At 45.7% G+C, this 24,915-nt stretch overlaps 1 protein-coding gene across 1 annotated transcript; it reads right to left on the bottom strand.

The window, feature by feature from the left end:
* Positions 1-494: 494 nt before the first annotated feature.
* Positions 495-21,890, bottom strand: CPA4 (carboxypeptidase A4). Its single transcript, XM_046670472.1, has 11 exons — positions 21,785-21,890; positions 16,807-16,888; positions 16,213-16,347; positions 15,015-15,113; positions 12,227-12,328; positions 10,857-10,961; positions 10,000-10,110; positions 8,763-8,853; positions 6,915-7,114; positions 5,686-5,770; positions 495-1,834 (listed from the first exon to the last, which is right to left on the bottom strand). The coding sequence occupies exons 1-11, from the start codon at positions 21,850-21,852 to the stop codon at positions 1,647-1,649; spliced, it is 1,266 nt and encodes a 421-aa protein (XP_046526428.1). The 5' UTR covers positions 21,853-21,890; the 3' UTR covers positions 495-1,646.
* Positions 21,891-24,915: the final 3,025 nt, after the last annotated feature.

Here is a 24,915-nt window from a genome sequence, read left to right as displayed (position 1 = left end):
TCTAATCATAGACTGTAATTAACTTTCCTTGCTCTGATGCCCCTCTCACTAAACAACCTTCTGATTATAATTTGGCTTCCCATGTTCCTTGCCTACAGGGAGAAAATGTACTGTTAGGGCCGACGTGAGGATCCAATCCACTAAACAGTTACATGCCATGATGTAAATTAATAAATTCGTATTCTGATTTTATCATCTGCCTCATCTGAGCTCTGTAGGCGTGAGTCAGCATCCCTGAGTCTAATCAACACGGACACTGAGAATATCAAGCTTCTGAAAAACTAAGCTGAAAAACGAAGAACTAGACCCAGGACCAGAGCACAGTCACCAAGGTAACACTGCCCTGGAGACCCCTGGGCCTGACGGAGAAGACCTTTCTACATGTCATGCAAAACAGACGGGGATTAAAATTGACTTTTGACATTACAAAGAGCTGCATATTCAAAACCATGGCTTGGTTCCCTTCAGGTGAAGAATAGAGATGATCATGAGACTCATATTGAATATTTATTGACTTATGAGCACACACCAGATGCTGCACAAATCCTAGGCAGAAGGATAAGATTTACAGACATGTTTGAAAAAAGAAAAAAAGAAAGGCAGATGGTGCATGCTGAGGAGGAATGAAACAAGAGGAGCCTGACTGATGAATCCTTGGTCCACCTTGGTACTCATGGTCCAAGTTGCAAAATAAAAGAAGGTGACTTTAAAGACCAAAAAAAAAACCAACCCAGGAGAATGAAACACAGGGTACAGCAGAGCACAGACAGGAATGTGCCTGGGCAGTGAGATTATCCAGGCTGGAGGAGTGATTTAGGACCTGCAGGGCGAGGGCGAGATCTTTGAAGTAAGTTCAAAAGGCAAAGTGGAGGCGAGCCCATTAGGACAGATGGGGATAATTTAGCCATCCTGCTATTAGATCACCTCATCATCCAGGGTTTCTGGGTGAGCAGTACCTACAGCGACACAGATGTCCTCTGGGATCCCAGTTACACTGAACAATACCGAGAAGAACGTGATCACAACTGTCGTATCTGGGAATTTTTGGCCCAGTGATGGGAGGTGATCCTCTACTGTGCATTCAGACCCAAAACAAACAGGAACGGAAAAAAAGGGGATGACCTATACTGATGACTCTACAGGATTTAAAAAACATATTTAAGAAGGAATGAGATCAATTAAAGGAAGTTCTGTGTTATCTTTGAGACCAATCTAAAAGATAAGCCTTGTCTCCCAGAGTGCCTCCCTCTGGACTCCACCAGAGCAAGGTCACTGGCTGGCTAGATTGGATGCAGCTAGAGAGCCATCTTAGGTGTCCTTTAGCTCTAAAAATGAGGTAGACACATGCTACCCAGTAAGGGTGATCCCAAATGTGGCCTGCCCAACCAGCTGTGCAAAAGGAAAGTATATAAAAGGCTTAGTGAAACAGCAGGACCAGAATGAAGTAGGGTGACAGAAGCGCTTCTCTCAGGTGCACCACACGAATGCATGAACTTCAGGGAGGGTGGCTGGAGAGGGGCTGCCCTGTGTTGGCTATAAAGCCAGAGGGCTCTAACTTACATGGGAAGGAACGAGCTCCCTTAATATGGCCTCAGTGTGTGTGCACAGATGGGATAAATAAATGTAGACAGAGTGGGTTTCCACCCCTAGTAGAGGTGGTCCCGCACATGCTCCATGATGGTCTTCAGCCCCAGCCAAGTCTCCTCTGCAGTAGGGATGATCTGGTTGGCTGGCAGGAGGAAGCCATAGTGCCCAGTATCTCTCAACTCAAAAGTGAATGCATACTTGATGCCATTATCATACGCCCAGTCAGTACTGCTCCCGCTAGCTGGATCTGTAAGTCAGAAGAGAAAACACCTTTGAAGCCCAGTTCCTTTCAGGATTAGATGGGAAAGAGCCAGAGCTCTGCCTGCCTGTGGGTTCCTTAGGGATCCAGAATTCTTTCTGAAAGTCATCAGGCCTACAATACACAAACATTGGCCTGATCCATATGTCTCAGGCTCTCCTGCACCATGAGGGTCTTCACCGGTCTCAAATCAAGAGATTTTAAATCCTCATTCCCACCTTGTCACTAACTCACTGTTTAGACTCCTGCAAGTCACTCAAGACCAATCTTTACAGAGATAGAGTGTAGGCAGCCTCTAAGACATCCCAATGATCTTTGTCTCCTGGGATTCATGTCCTTGTGTGGTGCCCCCCTACAGGAATAGGGCTGACCTGACCTGTGTAATAGAAGACTGCAGAAATAAAGGTGTGTGACCTTCAAGGATAAGTCATAAAAGATACTGTGGCTTCTGCCTTTCTCTCTCTTGGATCACTTGCTCTGGGGAAAGACAGTTGTCATGACTTAAGGACACTCAAGTAGCCCTACAAAGAGGTCCACATGGTGAAGAACTGAGGCCTCCTGCCAATAAGCACTTGCCAAGCACCTGAGTGAGCCACCTTAAAAGCAGATCCCCCAGCCCAGTCCAGCCGTTAGATGACTGTAGCCCTGGAAGATATCCTGACTGCAACCTCATGAGAGACCCTGAGCCAGAGCCACCCAGCTAAGATGCTCCTAGATTCCTGACCCACAGAAACAGTGTAAGAAAATGAATGTTTCTTGTTTTAAGCTGCTAAATTTTAGGATAACATTTTACACAGCAAGAGATAACTGATACGCAGAGAGAAACAGTTTCAGCCTTTGGGACCGTGCTTTGCCAAAAGGCTGGGAAAAGGCAAGAAGCCTGTTTTCCTGCTTCTTCCAAGTCAAACTCTACTAGAGTAGAAATTGGCTTAAAGTGCAAAGTGTACATAATATTGAATAACAAAGTGATGTCAATAGCAGCTATCATTTATTGAACATCTACCCTGAGCCAGTCATTATACTAGAAACTTTACATTTATGATCTCAGTTAGTCTTTAAAAACCCAAGTAGGTATTATCGTTTTACAGATGAGGAAATCCAGGCTCAGAATGGGTCATTTATCTAAGGAACTATAAAATGGCAGAGCTAGAATTTAAACTTAGGTTCATCTAATGAGAAAGCCCATGCTTTCTTCAACCTACTTCCAGTCCATTTGGTATACGACATGTCTGTTAAATGAAAATATGGGTCGTTTTGTTTTTCCATTGTTCCTGACGGTTGTTTCTCATGACACCACATGTGGTTTTTCTAGATATGCTGCTTCCACTGAGATTACACGCTCCCTGGGCATATGGAATAGTCTCTCCTATAGTCTCTGAAATCTTTGTGTGGTTCCCATAGCCTTTCTCCACCCTGAGAAAATGCTGACTGAAAAACAGACAACGCTACCAGAAGTTTCTCGAGGTTATTTATGTGGCCAGCTCAAGTATTTCAGAACATATTTAAAATTCAGGAAGGAGGCAAGAAGGCCTCTGCTGAGCAGTCAAAGTGGTCAAGTTCAAGGACCTCACTTTATCTGGGTCCCTGCTCAAAAAGCCTACCTACTTTTATTTATTTATTTATTTTTCAAACACAAATGGGAACATACTATTATGTTCTGCACCCTGTATTTTTCAATTAACATTTGAAGCTTATTGCCTATTAGCACATATAGATCCATCTCATTCATTTAAGTGCTGCAAACTGTTTCATTGTATGAATGTACCAAATGTGTTTTTATCCAGCACTCTCCTGGCGGACATTTAGGTGCTTACCAGTCTTTTGTGACTGTAAACAATACTGTCATGAACACTCTTCATACTCAGGAGCTATCCCTGAGCCAAACGAGCCCAAAGAACTTGTTTCAAGCCCTTAGTAGATCAGAATCAGTGAGGAGGAGGGGAAAGGCTGCTAGAGGCAGCCAGCCTGCAAGCTGTACTGACCCAAGGAAGGAGACATGAGAACTCTAAAAAGCAGATACAAGAAGTAAAGAAGCCAAACAGGCCGGGGCTGTTGAGCACAGGGATCAAAGAGTCCAATGTGGCACAGTAGACTTTCAGGGTATAACTACTGACATTCCGAAGGCCACTCAGTCATGAAGAAAGGAGCTTAAATCTCTTCTACATGCTCCGTTTAAGAAGACAGGAAAGTGTGAAATCCATTTTAGAATGATTGTCATCTAAAATGGTCATCTAAGAAGGTCCAGCACTTGAAGGGATAAACGTTAACTATGACGTAGCACATGTCATAACCCACAGAGTTAGAGTGTTATTATACAAAAATCGATGATATTTTTGGAAAGCAAGGAGGGCAGTGAAGCCTATTAAAAACACAGAAGATGGGCTCTTGAAAGAGGTAGGAAATTTTATGTCTCCTGGACAACCCTCCAGAGAGCCTTCCTCCGCTCCTGTTGGAGGAATCTGATGAGTATCCCTTGCTTTTGGCACTGCTTATGCTGGGGAGAAAAATGTGTTTTATGTGGGAAGACAAGGCCATCCTTTAAACTGGTGTTTGACCCAAAATCCAGGACCCTGGTGATGCACAAAGATCTTCTGCGAGGTCCTCCTCAGAGGGCTCCTACCAAGCCTCTTTAACTCTCCTTGGCCCCAGACTCAGTTCTGACTAATGAAGCAGAGGGTGGAGAAACTCTCCTGATGTGTTTGTTCTCTGAGGAGTTCCCATTTAACCACACTACTAATAATAAACCATGAATAATTAATGGATTCTTGCTGCAATTAGCAACACAAACAGCAACATCCTGCTAACTACTTTATGCAGCACATGGCATATGAAACACAGACAAGGGTACTGAGATCAGGGTACAAAGGAGGATGCAAGATGTGGGATGGAGACTCTTCCCAGAAGAGGAAGGCTGAAGGGAACAGCTAGCTGAGGGCAAAGCAGGTGAGATGGGAAAGTCAGTTGCAGGGTGGAAGAGGAAGAAATATCAGAGGTTCGCAGGGGCTCTGAGGGTGGACCAACTGTTGGAAAACTATCTACAGAGGAGGCCCTAGAAGAGAAAAGAAGGGTACGAGACATGAAGAGGTCAGGACTGTGCTTCCCACGTTTGTATTGACATTTATTTCCCATCTGCACCGAGGGTCATAGAGAATGATCATATTCTTCGGTATGATCTTTAAATTTAAAGATGAGACTCACAGAATAAGGGAACTAGAAAGATCTCAGCAGGAATAGAGTGAATTGCTTAGGTGAAACACTTCAGTGAGAAACCAAAACAAAAGTAGTTCCTCAAAATGAGGTTGAGATTGTGGTAATGAGCCTCAAGATTATCTCCAGGTTTGGGGTTTTGGTTTGTTTTTGTTTTTTTTGGCTTGATGCTTACCACTGTTGGGAGGATCCCCTAACCCAGCTCCTGGCCTTGCTCCAACACTTATTCATTTCTGATAAGGACTCTCCTCCACCCCCACTACCACCACTTCAATCTACCAATCCAAAGGTGGATTTCCTTTGAAAACGGAATGACAGACTGGAGGAATTTTTGATAGACTATATCAAGAGCATTAATGGAAGATAAGGATCACAGACTCCACCACACCAACAGGACTTAACTCATCATGGGCACATGATAGATAGCATGATAGTGGTGATGATGTTGATGAAGATGACTGCCTGAAACAACTACTATCACACAAAGCTTGACATAAACTCAGTCTATTACTAACAACAAAAACAATCAGACTACAGCATAGGAAGCCCAACATGCAGCTCTTCTCCTGCTCCGCTCCAAGTTCCCTCTCAAAGCACTCTCTAAATAACCAATAAACACAGCGAGTACTTACAGACAGTGGTGCAGATAGGACCCACTTGGTACTTAGTGCCCGACAGGGAGGCCAGAGCTTTGGCTGCACACCTTGCCACCTCGTCCTAGGAGGGGGAATCAGCAGAGTGAGAAAAAAACGGATGCTGCAGCCTGACCTTCCTCAGCTGTTCTGTACTGCAATGATTTGGAAGATTCTCCACCCCTCCTTCAATTTTCTCTTCCGGTCTCTTCTTCTTTCCCATCCAACCAGATCCAAGGCCTGACTATAATCTAAGAGAAATGTCATGGTTCCTCCAATTCCTTCCCCCACGACGTCCCTACTTCTTTACTTCCAGTCTGGGGAAGTGGGTAAAGAAAGAGTAGAAGAAGATGGAGAAGCACTCTGAAAGTGTGTGTATTATATACTCAGATTGGAGGAGCTGTATTCAAGCTCTCCAAAGATCCGAGGGCTGCTCACCAACTCATCAGGAATCTGATAAAGGCACCATCATCTTCACCTCTCCTGAAGAAAGGATATGTCATGTTCATAAACATGAGGGAAGGTCAAGTACATTCAAGAGAAAACCTTCTAAGAGTTGGGTGTTCCCAGAGTGGAGCTGGAGACAGGTCCACTATGTATGAATGTGCCCTGTGCAGACTGCCTGCTTGAGACCAGAATCCAGTCCACACCTAGCCATGAGCCCTGCATCTGCTGGGAGGTTTATGGGATAGCTGTGGCCCTGGGCAGAGGGGCACATTCAGGACGACCAGCACAGAGGGAGAGGCCTATAGCCCCCCTGTAGATGCCAGCCCTGCTCCAATCTGTCCACCCTCAGTGCCTGTTCACGTCCTGGGGTGAGTCACTGTATGTGACACAGAGCACCCCTAGGCTATGCCCTACACCCTACTTAACCTCTACCTTAACCAGAGTGAGGAGCACCTCCCCCTTGCCCACCACCATGGCACCCACAGTTGTTGGCAAGGAGTGGGTCTGCAGTACGTTTTGGTCAGAAAAACAAGTGAGAAGGAAAGGCAAGGGTCAGGTGAGGTTCTTGGAACTCACCGTAAACAAAGAAATAAGGGGCACCACTTCTTCCTGTCCCCAGGAGGCCTGGTGGCACTTCCCAAAGGGCAGGGAGAAAAGCCTGGGCCCTTAATGAAACAAGCCCAGGCTCCTGGACTTTCCCTACAAAGCTATAGAACAACCGCCATGCCAGCACCTGAGGGTAAAGCAGGCCCAGGGCTGGGTGGAAGGCAGCCCACACTCACCAGCTCCTCAGCATCTGGGGCCTTGTTGACTGTGTACCCATACGGATACATCAGCAGCTGTGAGTAGCTGTGCAGGTCGATGAAGCACTTGAAATTCCCGTGTTGTTGGATGAAATCTACCACAGATTTCACCTCCACTTCCGAATTGGCATGGGGTCCATGGTACACTTCAGAGCAAGGATTGTTACTGGTTCCCGCTCCTGTAGGGGGCGGCCCAAGCAGAAACATTAACCCATAGGCCAAGAAAACAGAAATGCAGGACACTCGACCCTGAGGAGGGGCAGAAGGTACTGACAATGGGCAGGCCACTGCTAGATGTCCCCCAGAACCTGGTCCTCGGGTGTATATATTGCAGGGAGGGCGTGGAAGTGGGAGGTCAGGCTGTTGGCTCTGCCACAGCTGAGGAGGAAAACTGGTAGGACTCCTTTAAACAGATAGAGTTGACCTTCTATTGTATCACCAACTGTTGTCATAAATAATTAATACCATACTTGACAATGAGTTGTAATTAATAAGTATTCTAGATAATTACGATGAGTACCAATTAATAATGAAAATGACTCCATTTATTCTGGTGTCAACTCATGCTCTTGGTTCAGATCTTAATGGCCAAGCACTGCCAGAAATAATCTATTGTTGTGGCTAAAATCTCTTGATTATTTGACAGGTATTTAGAAATATTGCCTTCTGTATTACTTCACAATATAGCTCCCTGAGGTATCTGGTGTGCGTGTGAAACCACCCCAGTTGTGGAAATACCTGACTTAATTTTGATGCCCTCAGTTCCATGTTTGTATCAGCTCCTTTCCCACAGTCACATTATTTTTCCCCCAACGGTTTGTGGGGTAGTTCTATGCAAGTAAAAGAAGTACGTCAAAAATGAAATGTCAGTACAGCTGTGGAATAATGACAGAGAACTATTCAGATTTGGATTGGCAAGGTGAGTTTAGACCCTAACTCTGCTTTTTCTCCCCAAAGCCCCCCAGTACATAGTTGTATATTTTAGTCGTGGGTCCTTTAGTTGTGGCATGTGGGACGCTGCCTCAGCATGGCCTGATGAGCGGTGCCATGTCCGCACCCAGGATTCAAACCAGCAAAACCCTGGGCTGCCAAAACAGAGCACAGGAACTTAACCTCTCGGCCACGGGGCCAGCCCCAGATCCTAACGCTTAACCATATGCTCTTGAGATTGTGTCTGAGCTTCAATTGTCTCATTTCAGTTAACAAAATTCACTCACTAGGCCAGAAGAATAAATAAGATAATATATGGGAAAGTACCCGGCACACGGCTGGCACTATTGTGGGGATGACTTTTATGTAGCTAGAACTCAGCTTTAAATAGCTGGAACTCAGAACCCAGTGCTCCTGCTTCTCATTCTCCTTCCATGATATCAAAGGGCTGAGGTTCATATTCACACATCTCAGGGTAAACTGCTGGAGTTTGATCCTCACAACACGATCTCGTCTGGCAGGGTAACAGGGCGGATAGCTCTCTTCTGAGTTGCCACCAGGGGCCCTTTCACCCCCCCAGTCACTCACCCCAGAGACACTGGAGTAGCCAGGATGTAAAGAAAAGCTGTGGATTTGTATACCTGAGACTAGAATGGTTTTTAAAATATTAGTGATCTCTCAGGAAGACAGGAACTGCAGAGTCATTCTCTTCCAAAATTTAAAAAAAAAAAAAATTTTTTTAATGAGACACAGAGAGTGTAAAGGATTCACCCAGGTCTTTCAGGGAATTAGCAATGGAGCCAGCCTGGAGAGCAGCTCCCTCGCTGCCAGCTCTGAGCCCTACGGACCAGGTTACCCAGGGGTAGTAGGATTTGAAAACCATCTTCCCCAACCTACCTGCAAAACTAGAGTTCCAATTTCTATTTGGATCAGCACCAATGCAGGGGCTTCTAGAATTTAGGGATCGTGTCTTCCTCCAAAGTCGGTTCTGAAAAATCCACCAAGGAAGGAACAAGCATCCAGAGATGCGTCATGGCACAGGAGAAGCGAAGGTTTTCTTTGGGGGCCCAAAAGGGAGATGGGCATCACGGATGGGGCAAGCTGCTTGCGACTCTGCCTGGAGGATCATCGGGGCTCCAGTCCTCACTGACTGAGCAGCCTCCTCTCATCCCCCAGAGAGAGGAGGCTTAGCCCTTCTGGCTCTGAGAGAGGGACTCCTCAAAATGTCCAGATGAGAACTTTATAATGCAAGAACCAGACTGATGTCACCTGAACCCACTGAATAATTTTTGGCTCTGGTCTAAAGTGGGACAAACAAGCATTATGCGGCTGCATGTTCACTGATGTGATAGGAAGCGCACAGCAATGATTTTATTCTCGCCTAAAAAATTAACCTGAATCCAATCAAACCTATAGATCTTACCACCAGTGAATAGGAAATACGAAGGATGAGGGAACAAATTAAATGGCACACAACCAAAAAGCCATCATCCAAATTCAGAATGTGAGACATTCTGTAGGACAATTACTTGGTTTCTCCAACAAACGTACGACATTTTAAAAAGAGATGGGGGTAGGGGGAGCAAATGTTGTAGAATAAAAAAGCCTGCAGAGCAAGAACAACCAAGTGTAAGTGCAGAATTTAAGTGGATCCTGATTTCGACAAATTGACGCAAATGACGTTTTAAAGATAACTGGGGGTATTAGACAATACTAAAGAACTTCCATTAATTATTTAAAGGTGATAGCGGTGTATTGTTTTTTTCTTTAATTATCATCAGGTAGAGATGCATACTAAAGAAGTTTGGGATGAAATAATTTGATGTCTGGGATTTGCTTTAATATATGTCAGGAAAAAATGTGTGGGAGGAAAAGAAATAAAAAGAAGATTGGTAAAGTGTTGATAATTGTTCAAGATCCATGATCGGGAGTTCATTAGACTATTCTCTCTAAGAAAAAATATTCCCTGGTGATTCTCAGCTCAGAGAATGACTGGAAAATGAGACCCCAAGGAAACTTATAACATGCACATTTGGGGAAGTTTTCTCCAAGGTCATACAACTATTTAGTGGCCAAGCGAGGAATTCAACAAACAAGTCTTAACTCCAAGCCCCACCCACTTGGTATTACTCACTTTAGTTTGTGTGTACACATATCCATCAGGATTGGCCACAGGCAACAAGAAAATATCCATTTTCTCCAAGATGGAGGTGATGGCTGGATCCTTCCCGTAATCGGATACAATCTAAGCAGAGACAACGAGTTTATCAACTCTGCCATTGCAGGCAGGGTTGCTAGGTCTAAGCCCATGTCTCTTCCCCAGAGGCCCAGCTCCTAGAACAGCAGCCACCGTCTACAGCCTCCCTGCCAGCCTCATAGACACTGCTCTCTGCAACCTCTCAGAGCACTTCCAAACCTGGGGGAACATGGCTGCATGATGTCAGCAACTGCAATGAGTCCTGGGCTGCCTGGTTTATTCATTCCTTCCGGGAGTGGAGCAGGGGAGGCAGACCCACACATCATAACAGTTATTAGGAATCTGAGCCCCCATGCTAAGGGTGAAAAAGATGGATCCTCCACACACACCACCCCTCCTCTCCCAGGGCTGGCTTAAAGCAGGCTTTCCAGAGGGACATGGAGACACCATGAGGTCCCTGAGGGCCTGGGGGGCTTGGAAGGGGCTGAAGGTAAACTCATCTGAGTTTTGCTGATGAGAAGGCTCTGCTCCCTCTCTGTGAGGCTAACTATGGGTCAGTGTTTCAGGGCCACCTCTGCAGCTCGTTAGTTTGCTCACTGCCATGAATGCACTTTGTCATTTAGCCACAGTGGCTTGACCAAGAGGCTCAGACCTTTTGCTTCTCTGATCTGAAAAGGACCCCAGCCTCCTATGTCCACACAGAGCACCTTCCCACCTCATCCCACGGCCTCATGGGACGCAGCAGGGGCACCTCAGGCCCACTAGAATTCTCAGTTAATACCAGGCGACATGACCTTCCTTGCGGTCCAGATCGCTGTAGCCTGTGAGATCCACTCCCGGGAATGGATGCCTGCATTCAGCCAAACGGCTGGCCGCCGCCTGCCTTCTGCAGTGCTGAACTGTGGAAGGAAAAAGAGGCCAGAATGTGACCCTACTGCCCATGTCTCTGCTCCCCTCGCGTCTCCCCAGCTCACCCCTATTCATTTAATCCATTTAAGATAATTCAGAGACCAAATGTTCCTGAGGGCACCATCTATTTATCTGGTTTATCCGTAACCAGGGAGCTTAACTGGTTGGCTGGCGGGGCCCAGCAGCAGCCTGGGCAGCTACAGCCGCTCCAGGGTTGGAAGTAAATGGGAAGGGGAAACAATTGCTATTGGGAATTATAATGCCAGCGTGATTAGAGATAATATTATGTCTCTTGAAAGACCTCAAATAGTATCCCAATAGAGAGACACAAGAGTGCACGAACCCAGTCTGTTCTAGTTGATGCAATAAATGAATCCAGTTTTAAAATGAGGAATGGGGCTCACTAGAGCCCTTTATAATTGGCATTAAACGAATTCTGGCTCCTGCCTTTTAGTGTGGGGCCTCCTTGGGTCAGAGCTTGGTGCTAAGAAGCCAGGGTCGCCATCAGATTGGCAAATAATCTAAATTTATGTAGATTATTCTAGAACAGCCAGCTCAGGGCAGTTTAACCGCTGGCAATTTAACCAGTGCTGTAAGTCTGGGCTCTGCAGGGCTTAGAGGAGGCTGAGGGCTTGACAAGTTCCTAGCACCATCAGTTGTTCCATGGCTCATATCTCCACATTCTTTTTTATTCATTCGGCTGGATTACTTATGTAATTTATGTCACTGCCGTGAATTCCCTACCGCCTTTGCCAATACAGACCTGAATCTGTTAGAAATATCTGGAAATTAGACTTTCTGCAGCCAAGGATTACAGGCTGGGCTTAAAATTACATCAGCCCTAAAATTAGCTTCTTAGATTGCTTTTCCAATAAGTACCCCTAGAAGCAGAATAGAATTCGTAGGCCTATCCTAGTTTGTCTTGCTTTTTACAGGAGGTGGGAATGAAGGCAAAAGACTGTGCCCCACTTAAGAGTTTTCTGGAATACTAACCACCTCCTCACCATCCTGCCTTTCAGTCAAAACTTGGAATGGAATGTGCTCCTTCTAACTCTCCCCATCTTAGGCAAAAGAGGGGGACTCTCCGTCAGACCAAATTCAAACCCGGGAGGATGTCTCCCCACCTCACTCTCCTCGCTGAAGTCAAGGACGTCCTAAAAAGCTGCCTCCTTGAGAGGTGTGAGGGCGGGGTCCTGGACACGAGGAACCAGGAGTCTGAGTCCAGGCAGGCCCTTTGAATAGCATGGGGCCTCACCTTCAGCACATACATGGACCGGTTTTCAAACGAATGCCCAATCTTCAGCCTGCGTGCCAAGTCAGGAAACTCTCCGGCAATGTTGTCCATCTCATGGTAAATCTGAAGAGTGAAAAAGCGAACCCAGGGGCATTTTTTAAATTTGTTCACCTCTGGATGGGTATCTGTGAACTTTATCTTGTTGATCTTAATGATTTCTTCCAGCTCCCTAACCTTGGGATTGACAATATTATCGGCATGGAATGCTTATGCTGGAGGAACTAAGAGTGTGTTTCTAAAAATTTCATGTTTTATTTGTCCACAAAACTAGAGTCCATTAAACTAAAGTAGTTTAATGCTCCAACAGTGTGGCCCTGTGTACCAGATCCCATTCAACCACCATTCTTGAAAGCATTGCTCCCCAAACTTTTTTGATCACTTTCTCCATGAGTAGAAAAAAGAAAAAAAATTTAGCAGGCATCATGTATATATACACTATCACACAAATATATTATGTACATTATTAAACAAAATATAGAAATAAAAATGATTACGTTAATGATAAATATTAAACATATGTAGAAATATAAACAGAAGTCGTAAGAGTGTCTTCCTCCATCCCAGGGGACCATCTTGCTTACACCCTGCACTGTAGGCGCCCCACTTGGGAGATGATTCCTCTAAAGGCTTTTAGAGAACAAGTGAAGAGCTGTAAAATCGTGCCTACAAAAGCTTCCATTTGCTTTCAGTTAAAAAAAAAAAAAAGTTTGACTTAAATAGATTTCATCCATCTTAGTTCCTCAAACTTTATGAGGGTCAAAAGAAGGAAATAAATTTATATTTAGACCTTAAAATTGAAAGGAGGAGCTTTACGGAGGAGGAAAATGTGCAATCAATATAGAATAAAATCAAGCTTAAAGGGTTTATCAGACTTGGAGTCAATACGGCCGATTGAGCAGAAGCAAGAAACCACCCCCAGACATACAGGCAAGCCAGATAAAATACAATGAAGATGATTCACAACCAAGTTTAAAAGCCAAAAAAGGGGAAATTGCAGGTGTCAGAAATAAAGAGGGAACTAGCTGGCAGAGTGGAGGGCAGAAGATAAAGCCCCAGGACCGGATACCGGCTGCCTGAGGTGCTGAGGATCTACAGCAAACCAGGAGTAGGAGTAGAGAACACAGGACCCAGGGGAGGGTAAGAATCCAGAACCTGAGAGACGGGAATCAGCAATTCCAGCCACATAAAGGGGCCTGGAAACTCTACCCTCAGACCCTAGAAAGTGGAGCAAAAGCTGGAAGCCTGCCCTGAGCCATGAGGAAAAAGAGAGTCACCTAGGAAAAGTTCAAACACCAAGCTGTGTCCAGATGGGGGTGGGAGGGTCCAGATTCACACTGCTCATCAGGACAACACTCACCAGAGAAACTAACAGAAATAACAGCAACCACAACAACACACACAAAGGTCTGAAACTAGAAGTCCTAACAGAGACAAACAGGAAATTCCCACTAGAGACCTAAGAAGGCCTCAGTGGTTGTAGGATATGAGCTCTTAGAAGCCGTTTTTAGAAAGAACTGAATATGATCAAGCCAGGAAGGAACACTAATTCACAGCAAAGTCCACGCAGGGGACAAGAGATAGCTGTAAACCACATGACAGTGGCACCTAGAGCCAGAGAACAGAAGCGAGTCGATGAGGAAGTGAGGCTCCTACAGCACGCAGGTGAGGGGATAGAGTTTCCGTGGGGGCTTCGGTGACATTTGCAACGGTTAGCTCAGCTACAGAGTGCCCCGTGTTAGTGAGGCTAACGTCATGGGTTTGATCCCTGTGGGGGCCCTGAGCTCTGCTTTCGTCCATGGCCCTGAACTGAAATCCTAACAATCCAGCTGTTTTGCAGATGTATTCATCGGTCACAAGAGGGATCAAGGGGCAGTGTGGTTGGAAGTGTACACAATAAAGCTACTGACAATCACGGGAGAGAAGTGGAAATAGCTGGTCAACCTTTGAAATAATCCCTCATCCAGAAGAAAAACAACTCAAAGTATATGCCTCGTGAAAAGCATGTCAGGAACACCATCTCTGGATCTAAAGAACAACATGTACTCAGGTATAGGAAAGAGAATACCAATTTAGATTTGGGGTGTGTGCCTGAGCTAGCAGAGAGTTTCCAGACTAATGAAGAAGACATTGTGGGACATATGAGAACTGCATGGCACATGAGGTTGTTCCATTCTATAGTTCCTCTTGATTCCTCAAGTTCCAATATCATATGAAATTATTCTGCTCCAAGTTTTTCATTTGCAGCGTTGGCTTACTTTGAAAGTCAGTCATCTGTATAATGTGGTTTCTAACTAAATACAGCACCAAAATGCATTATGGAAAAAATATACTTTATAAGTAGTCATGATAAATGAGTGGAAATACTTAGTTAACCTTGGAAATAACCACTGTTTACTTGCCTGGAATACGTAACATTTTAATCTGGGTGAATAAAATACAGGGATTATGGTGGGGTATAAGAAGGTTGAATTACAAGGACTGGAAATGATTGCAATTATTTCACGGTTTCCTTTAAGGGACTGCTTAAGAAAAGAAGGATCACGTGAGACAAAACGTTTAGTTTGCATTTCACTATGCTCTAGGGGCTGGTGGGAGTTAAACAACCCAAGAATTAGAAGTGTGCACACACATTTTACCCCTCAGTGAAGGGATATTGTGCCAAGGACTAACACCTCCTGGAAGTAAGGAAAGCGGTTACCAAACCCAGGAGGCCGACAACCTTGACCTTGACATGCTCTGAAACACTTACAGCTTCCAGGGAGTGGTATGCTCCATAGTTGAAGTTATTATTGCTCCGTTCTTGCCTTTCATTGTGTTGCATTTCTTCATCTTCCTTATCTAAAAGGGCCTAAAACAGACGTGACAACATTGTGAAGTGATCCACTGGAGATAGAGGGCATGCTATTTCCACCATATCTTGACACGGGCTGGCCAAGATGGCAGCAGGATGGGCACACTTATCAAGCAGCACAAATGGCAAGGTGTAAAAGGGGATAAGATTTCTTCCCCATATCTATAAAATCTTATTTCTTGGCACCCAGCATACATCACCCCATTCAAAACCTACTTACTCCCTGGAAAAAACATATGTGCTATTTGGTTATTCTATACTATGAATTCTCTAGACATCAGCCCGCATCTGGTATCCAGTGCCTCTGAAATACACAGCTTGGGAAACCATTCAGAAACAAAGAAATTCTTATAACCACTCATACTTTGAAGGTTCCTGGCAGATGTCTGTGACATGTGAGGATGATTAATAAGCTCACAGCTGCTCACGCCATCAGGAAACTCCCGGGCCAAATCACCAATTAGTCCATAACCCACCTCGGTAAAGGAGAGAACACGAGCCAGACACTGTCCTGCTGTTCAGATACAGGACGTGAGGCTGGTGTTTGGCTTGGGTGATGATGTTCCCTCTGCTGGGGGCTGTTGGTGACATTCTCCCGTTCTCAAAGGATGCTTTTTATGACTGGTCCCCAGCACCCTCCACCTCCCTGCCCAGTCCGTTCTTCCCTCCAGACTTCAAATAAGAAAAAGGAAAGAGACTTAATATTTGTGGGGCATCTATGACGTACCAAGCAGTTAGACATTTTACATACAGTAAGTCATTTACCCTTCTCAATAAATCTTATGAAACAGGTACCACTATTACATTTTACCAATGAAGAAACAGAGGTTCAAGAGGTTAATAGCTTCTCCAAAGTCACAGAGCTACTAGTTAGCAAAATCAGGATTTGGATCCAGATCTGTCTGGTTCCCTAATCTATGGATGCCCTTTCCGCTACAACATGTTCCTCTAACAGGTCACTGCTCTTCACTTCCATATACCTCAGTGTCTTCATCTGTAAAATGGAGAAGGATAAGACCAGAACTTGCAAATGTCTCAGGTCCCCTCTGGCTACTTGGTCCTATGCAAGACCAGTGAGGGGCCTTGGCCTACCCACCTGCAGATCTTCAATTGTCACTGAGTACTGTAAGGCCTGGGACTTCAGGAAGGATTTGACTGGCTGCAAACTGACAGATGGGACCAGGACATCCACGGGATGACTGAAGGTAGAGGGAGATTTCCAGACATCGAGCTGAAGAGAACAGAAATAAAACCAGGTTAAAGGACAGCTCAGGTAAAAGGCACAAAGAGCTCATTCTTCAGAACCACTGCCAAAAGCCAGGGTGATCCCTAGGGGCTGGGATCTGCTCAAGGGCAAACTTTGCCCATTTAACAACTGTACCTGAAAAAAAAAAAAAAAATTGTATCTGGTGAGGCTGGCCCAGCAGGCAATACCTCGCAAAGTCCAAGAAGTATTAAGTCAATGGCAGACAGAAACACGGAGTCCAGGGCTGAGGCCTGCCATCTCCCAGGACAGTGCTGCTGTTATCCACAGCACTTCTCCCCCATCAACCCTCCCAATCATATAAAGGCATGTGGACTGATACATGGTTAGACACAGAAACTCTTCAGGAATAATAATGCTGGTGGTGTAAGAATCTTCTCCCACCAAAGTTAAAGATACCCAAGGGGACAAAGAAGGACCAGGTACCTTAAAGTTGTCTGAATTCAATAGCTGACTTAATTTGCTGATCTCATCTCCACCTCTGACGTTAATCCTAAAAACCTGGTCCCTAGAGAAAAAAAATTCAAAGGATAATGGTGAGCTTTCAGCTGGCAAATAAACACTCATCCTACTATCCCAGACATAACTGGGCTGAACGAGAGGAAATGGTCTAGTCTTTGGTTATAATGTATAGCCATTAAAAATAAGGCTACATGGCAACTATGAAAAAGTGCTTATGGTATAACTTTAAGGGAAATATTAAGTGAAAGAGCAGGACACAAAATTGTATGTATGCCATGATTACAAGTATGGAAAAAGCAGATGCATTGGAAGAAAAACAGACAACGGAAATACAGCAAATGCTGACAATGCTTATGTTCGGGTCGTGGGATTATGGATGACTTACTTTTTTTTCCTCTTGTATCTGTTTTCTGTAATGTGGTCATATTACTTTATAATGAAAAACATATATATTTTGCAGAAAGGAATGTTCCTTAGTTACACGCAAAGCTAACTCATGACATAAAGGAGCACTTCTTCACTGTCAGGGGCTAGGACTAAAACTCTGGCCGAATATGCTGGAAAGAGTTGGAAAATAGAACAGACCTTCCATCCTTGGAGGGTTAGCTATTTTCCTCTTAGCAAAAAAGGGAGGGTCTGGGTGCCCTGTCAATCCTTTCCGGTTCCAGAACCCTGTACAAATGCAAACTGCAATCCAGACCAGGGTGCTGGGGCTGCACTTGGGATTCAGTCCTCCCAGGGGGCCCCGAGAGGGCCCAGAAGGGAGCCGGCCATCCTGAGCCCCCTTTGTTGTTTGTTCTGCATTTGTTTCATATACACCATTTAGTTGGAAGCGGCTGCGGCAGGGGTAGAGGCCCCCGAAGTCCTGTGTGTGGGTGGGAGAAGGCTGAGCCTGAAAAGCTGCCTTTGTGCTCTCAGCCGGCTCAGGGAGCCAGGGGAGCCATTAGGCCGTTGCTAGGTGACGGCCCAAATGAATCTGCACTCGACGCTGTCACATGCGTCATCCCTTTGACACAATGAATGTGAGAAGAGCTGCTGGAGAGGGCTGTGGGCTGAAGGACCTGTTGACAGAGAAAATGGTTCTGTCACAGGGAGCTAAACGTGCAGCCTCACGTGGCAGATCAGCATCTCATCAGAAAACCGGCTCAATCCGGATGGACGCTCAGGGTTTAACTTTGTTCTGGGAGCTTCTGGAGGATCTGTGGAGGTCTAGCCTGGCCCCAAGGAGGCCAGGGTCACCGCAGAGTTGCTTCCATTGCAGGTGGCAGCTCTGAAGGAAATGCCAGTGACCAAGGCTCCCTTTCTCCCAACTCTTCCGTCTCCGCGGCGTTGGGGAAGGTGGGCTGCTAACTGCATCCCACGGGAGCTGCTGAGGCCGTAGTGGAGAAGCCGCCAACTGGGCAGGTCTCAGTCTGAATCCAACGGGCTTGCTAGGAGTTAGACTGCAGCCCTGGGAAGACGGACAGTCAAATCACCATTTCCCTGACCCTGGGCAGGGAGCCTCACAAAAAAGGGGCAGGTTAAAAACAGAAGAGAAATCCTTACTCCTGGCTGATGACCAGGGCCCATCTGCCAAACTCATGCTCTGTCACAACCCATCCTCAACACTCCAGAACAAGGGATGTCTTAAAAATGGGTGTTCTAGAAAGCACGGACATCTCTATTGGCAAAATTAGGTATTTGTAAAATACAGTACTGATTAGGGCAATCACAAAAAAGGAGGGGAGGGAGAAGGAACAGGAAGAGAAAAAAGCGGAACATAGGAATAAGGAGCTCTTAAGAGTCTGAAAATCATGTTACACATTCACCCAGAGCATGTGTTTTACTTTTCCCAAAGTGGTAACTTCACAGCCAAACTTCCATACTCCTGGGCACAGTGCACAATAATGGAACACAGTGAATCTAACCGGCCCTGATGATGATTAAACCCACAGCCCACCTCATCACGCCTTAACAAGCCCAGCTACAGAGGTTAAAGACACATCTGTAGTGTGCAGAGAGACAGGGTGGAAGGGCTGGTAAAGAGCGGGGCCCTTCCCCATCTCTCTCTCCTACACCTTCTTGGCTCCAGCCTCACTGAAATCCTAAATTCACCATGTACTTTGCCCGTCTGTGCCTTTGCACATGCTGTTCCTTCTACCTGGACATCCAGCCCTTTTCCTTATCTGCCTGGCAATCTCCCACCCAGGCTTTAGGACCAACTCCCACCACCCACAAGGTTTTCCCTAACCAGAGGAGGCAAAGTTAGAAACAGTCTTCAGATGGTGCTAAAAATTAGGGGTGAGGGGGCTGTCTAACATTATTGTCATGAACATAAGTCCATCAATACCTGGAAGCAGAGAGAACGTAAGTGGGTGCCAGGTGAAGGGCAGCCTTCTTCTTGCCCTTGTTGTCCTTGTTTCTACTTGGAAAATGCCTTCTGCAGGCCCTGAGAGTGTGAGTGGCTGAACACAACCTATCTCCACCATCCGGAAATCTGTTCAAAGGCTTTAAGCTCTTCCTGAAGATGGAAGTTTGGCCTGGGAGGGGGGATATGGTGGGATTTGCAGGCTGCCATGTTCACCCTCCTACTCAGCACAGTTGTTCTTACAGCTCTTCCTAAGTCTGGCCCTCTCCAATACCCAGGGCTGTCCAGCTGCTGTGAACGCAACGATTGTGATCCTCTCTCACTCACTCCCACGCTTGTCCCACGTTCTAGACAGTCAATAGTCACCTTGGTGCTGAGCTTCTATCCCTCCCACTTTGGCCATGTGGGCAGCCAGGTGGCCTGTTCTTTGTGCCTATCTCACCTGCCTTTCCACTCAGGCTTAGCAACTACCATGAGTACTGGGAGATGGTTTCACAGACTCTTAAATGCCTGCCAGCTACTGCTGAGGCTACAACCAGTTCTGCAACTACTTCCTGTCCTCTGCCTGCCCCACACCTCTAGGCATCCTGGCCACTGTCCCATCCTTAAGATGACTAAAGACCAGAGCAGAAGACACCAGCAGAGTGAGACAGGGGAAGTAGATGACTTGGGTGGGAGGAACGGAGACTGAGGTGGGGAGGGGAGGGACGATCATCACCTTCATCTCCATCAGCCCTGTATCGCCTCCAAGCCAACTTGTCTCCTAGCTTCCTGGCCATTTGAATGCTCAAAGGCCAGCTTCCCCTTACTCTACCTGTTCACCAAGATGGATGTTTGGGACGTGTCTATGTACCCCAGAAAGGAGTCCACCACCTTTGCTGGGTTCCCTACTACGGGGTAAGAACAAATTTGGTGATGAGGATGACACTACTGGTTAAAACCATCTGCAGTTAGCTCAGGCACACACCCCTTTCTGTGCCAGCCCCTGAGACAAGCACTCCAGGGTCCATCCCAGCTGTCTCAACCCAGGTGTCCACTGCGTTGTAAGAGAAGTCTGTACTCCAAGAAATAAAGATTTTTCAGCCATGTGAATAGCTGCAGTGGGAGCCTGACAGCTCCATGCGTCAGCCCACACGGCAGTGAGCATAGTTATTACACACCTACTGCTGAGCTGCCTGTGGCAACATCTCCTTCCCAGGCCACCTGCTACACCGAACCCCCCTGAGCTATTTGGCAGTAGAGACCAGGTGTGAACAGAAGCCATCACCATAAAAATTACTCAATCTCATATAAGTAATTACCTCAATAAACAACTCCAAAGTCCCTTTAGCCAGGTAGTATAAGAGAGAGTAAACTAACAGATATAGATAGATCAGGGAGATACAGGATTCTATCTGGAGATTAACTTGTGTTATAGCAAAAGGGATGGGTGTTGTAGCCAGAGTTCCAGCTCCCCTGCTTACCAGCTAAGTGGCCTTGAGCAGCTTCTTTAACCTTTCCAAGGCTGAGTTTCTTCATGTTTAAATTGAGGAAAATAACACCCCTGCCTGGCAGAGTTGTTGTGTGCTCCAAAAGATAATGCACATGAAAGCGCTTTGCAAATAGCAAAGTATTATGCAATAATGAGTTATTAGAATTCAACCTTCTAGCAGGGTACCATGGCATCCTTTCATCTCTCCCACCTCCCAAATGTCCTTTCCTTTGCAAACCTCAAAGCATTCAGTGTGGAGGGGGTTGAGCATGCGCGCACGCAAGCACGCACGCGCGCGCGCACACACACACACACACACACACACAGAGTTTACAGGTGTGTCCTTGCATGTCAATTTTCATAGCTGTAGCTAGGCAAGACCTATCAAATCTCCATGTCCTAGACGGTGACGAGAAAGCACCAGCTCAACTAAGCCTTCACCGTTAACAGGTGAAACCAGAAAGCCTCAGACTCAGGTTTTCCCTTAAGCATGGCAGAAATTAGAAAGAATTTCTGGTCATTCTTGGTAATTCACAATATAGGAATAAGAAAGTAGGCAGTGCCTGGAACTGACCCTACAAATAAGAACTAGGAAGAAAAAGTATTGGCAGGAGATTAGGGAGCTGGGGAGGGACTGTGGAGACCATTTAGTCCTGATTCCACAGGTAAAACTAGCCCAAGAAAGAAGTAACTGATCCAGGGGCCGGGCAGGTGGTGCAGCAGTTAAGTTCGCACGTTTCACTTCTCCGCAGCCTGGGGTTCACCGGTTCGGATCACCGGTGTGGACATGGGACCGCTTGGTAAAAGCCATGCTGCGGTAGGGGTCCTACGTATAAAGTAGAGGAAGATGGGCATGGATGTTAGCTCAGGGCCAGGCTTCCTCAGCAAAAAGAGGAGGACTGGCAGTAGTTAGCTCAGGGCTAATCTTCCTTGAGGGAAAAAAAAAAAAAAAACAGAAGTAACTGGTCCAAGATGACATGGGCAGAGCTGGCACAGGAGCTGGGTATTCTTTCCCAGGGCCATATGGGTTGAGGTATAATCAGTCACTCATTTCCAGATTCATTTGGAGCCCATATCTCTGAACTAACCAAGTAAAAATAATAATAAGTCCAAAAGGAACTTACCCAAAAAACTTTTCTCGGCCACAGATGCTGGGCCCAATCAGGGCCCCAAAGAACAGTATCCACTTCATGTCCCAAGGGTCTCAGCCACAGAGCAGCTGAGTCAAGCTGTATTTATAAGGACTCTGAGGTAGACTCATGTCCTGAAAAATGCTAATGTGATTCCCAAGCACCCTTGCAACTCTGACGCTACGTCAGGCGTGCGCCTACCCATGCCTCTTCCATTCCTTTTGAGTGATAAAGGCCAAGCCTCTTGACTTACAAGATCAGAACTTGCTCCTCAGGCTGGAAAAGTCTGTGCCAAGGGTGCCACATTGCTCATCGCTTGGTATTTAAATAGTGTTTTTTGAGTAAATAGGAAAGTCCCAGGACAGGAGAAGCCAGATTAGAAACATGGGATGGAGTTAGCTGTAGATTAAAGAAAAGTGAAGACCATCAAAGGAACCACAAGCCAGCTCCAAGACCACACGCTTAACAAGCCTCATCAGAGAATTTCACCAGAGCAGGTCATCATGATGAAAGTTTGTGGCCTCTGTTTTGAATTTGACACCCAATTCCTATGATCCCACTAAGAAAGTAGACATATATGAGGTAAATGGTATAGGAAGATTGTGTTGGTCTGAATAAATTACCAGTTTTCCTTGGGGTCTGAGCTAAAGGGAAGGCTTAATGATATTATTAGTAATAATACTTTCTTATATTTGCTAGACTCTGAGTCTGGTATCTTTTCCACTAAGTCACAGCAGAGTAAATGGAAGACACTCATGACCTCCACAACTTCTTCAGGGACTTTGAGGCCTTGAGTCTGTCTTGGGAGCCCCATATCCACAAGCCTCCCGCATCCCGCTGTCCTATGGTCTACCTTCTTTCTGCACTTGCTCAAGGGGAGTGGATACAACCAAAAGGCATGGTTGGGTGTGTCAAAGAAAAATTATCCTGACACTTGTTAAAACCATAAGGAAGACTTTATTCAAAATTATTGCAATAGGGGTCATGCAACAGGAGAGAGTACATAATTGTGTTCAACTCTGACTACAGTAAAGACAGAAGAGTGAGGGGTCAGTAGATGGAAAATTGCTAAGAGGAGACATCAAGAGTAGGGGGACAGCCAGCCCATGGCACAGCAGTTAAGTTCACACGTTCTGATTTGGCAGCCCAGGGTTCACCGGCTCACATCCCAGGTGTGGACCTAGTACTGCTTGTCAGGCCATGCTGTGGTAGGTGTCCCACATACAAAGTAGAAGAAAACGGGCACAGATGTGAGCTCAGGGCCAGTCTTCCTCAGCAAAAAGAGGAGGATTGGTGGCAGATGTTAGCTCAGGGCTAATCTTCCTCAAGAAAAAAAAAGAGTAGGGGGATTCTTGCTTAACTAGCCTAACAGGATTCTTGCTAAAGGCAGGCCAAAGATGTACACATAAAAAGTGGAGGATGAGGAACTTGATCAGATGTCAAGAATTGGGGGATGACTTAGCAGAATTCTCTGCTAAGACTGATTTAGGGCCAAAAGACAAGGCCTAGTCAAAAAGAAGACTCAGAGAGCCTGTCTAAGTTTTGGTCAAGGAAAGTCTTTGTCAGGAGTTGTGGAGCCAGTGGCCTCTATCAGAGCTCTTTCGTCCTTCCAACACTGAAACTGAACTCCTGTGCCCACTCCGGTCCATCACAAAGGTTGGGCTCTACTTCACCAAAATAGATTTCAGCTCTGAAATTAGTAACAAGAGAAGCTGAGACTGGAATCTGCAAGCAATGTGAACTAAAGAATCAAATACCCAGAATTCTAGACAAGCTGGAATTCACTTCCCATCTTTTTCTCCCAGGGAAATCCATCAACAAAATCTAAGTCCTTCTTGGAAGTGAATGTCTAAAGAGAAATTATATGGAATCTGAGACCCAGACTGGATGGGGCAGCCAGCAGGAAGGCATGTCGCTGGTTTGGGTCCCCACCAATGTTTATAATGCAGCATACCAGAAATGGAAAAGCAGAAGCCAGCAATGGAGCCAAAGGGTACAGCAACTAGCACAATGCTTGGCACAACGCAGTGGCTTAATTAGTATTTACTGAATAAACTAACTCAAAAGTCCACTACCATCTCTTAAATGCTACTCTATTAAGGTGAAGGAGCTGACACATGCCACAACACGGATGAACCTTGAAAACATCATGCTAAGTAAAATAAGTCAGTCACAAAAGGACAAGTACTATTTGATTCCATTTGTACGTGGCACCTAGAACAGGCAAATGCATAGAGACAGAAAGCAGCATAGAGGCTACCAGGGGCTGGATTGAAGGAGTATGGGGAGTTATTGCTTAATGGGTACAGAGCTTCAGTTTGGGATGAAGAAAAAGTTCTGGAGATGGATGGTGGTGATGATTGCACAGCACTGTGAAAGTACTTAAAGCCACTGAATTATACACTTAAAAATAGTTAAAATGGGGGCCTGCCCTGTGGCCGAGTGGTTAAGTTTGCGCACTCTGCTTTGGCGGCCCAGGATTTCACCAGTTCAGATCCTAGGCAAGGACATGGCACTGCTCACCAGGCCACGCTGAGGCAGCATCCCACACAGCGGAGCCAGAAGGATCTATGACTAGAAGACACACCTATGTATTGGGGGGCTTTGGAGAGAAGCAGGAAAAAAAGAAAAAAGAAGATTGGCAACAGATGTTAGCTCAGGTACCCATCTTTAAAAAAAAAAAAAGTTAAGGGGCCAGCCCAGTGGCCCAGCAGTTAAGTTTGCACGTTCCACTTCGGCAGCCCGGGGTTTGCCAGTTCGGATCCCGGGTGCGGACATGGCACCACTCAGAAGGCCATGCTGTGGTAGGCATCCCACGTATAAAGTAGAGGAAGATGATCACGGATGTTAGCTCTGGGCCAGTCTTCCTCAGCAAAAAGAGGAGGATTGGCAGCAGATGTTAGCTCAGGGCTAATCTTCCTCCAAAAACATAAAATAAAATAAAAAATAAATAAAATTTTTAAAAAGTTAAAACATTAAATTCTATGATATGTGTATTTTACTATAATTTTAAAAAATAAATTTTAAAGAATGTTGGGAGCATTTTGCTCAGGATGGATTTAAAAAACGATGAAGGGGTACACCTCAGTGGCTTGCCGTTTTTAGGGCAGCATAAATTGAAGACA

This window comes from Equus quagga, chromosome 8 (assembly GCF_021613505.1).
Source record: "Equus quagga isolate Etosha38 chromosome 8, UCLA_HA_Equagga_1.0, whole genome shotgun sequence".
Classification (NCBI taxonomy): domain Eukaryota; kingdom Metazoa; phylum Chordata; class Mammalia; order Perissodactyla; family Equidae; genus Equus; species Equus quagga.
The sequence above is the reverse complement of the archived record's forward strand: the minus strand, read 5'-3'. Positions and strand labels throughout refer to the sequence as shown.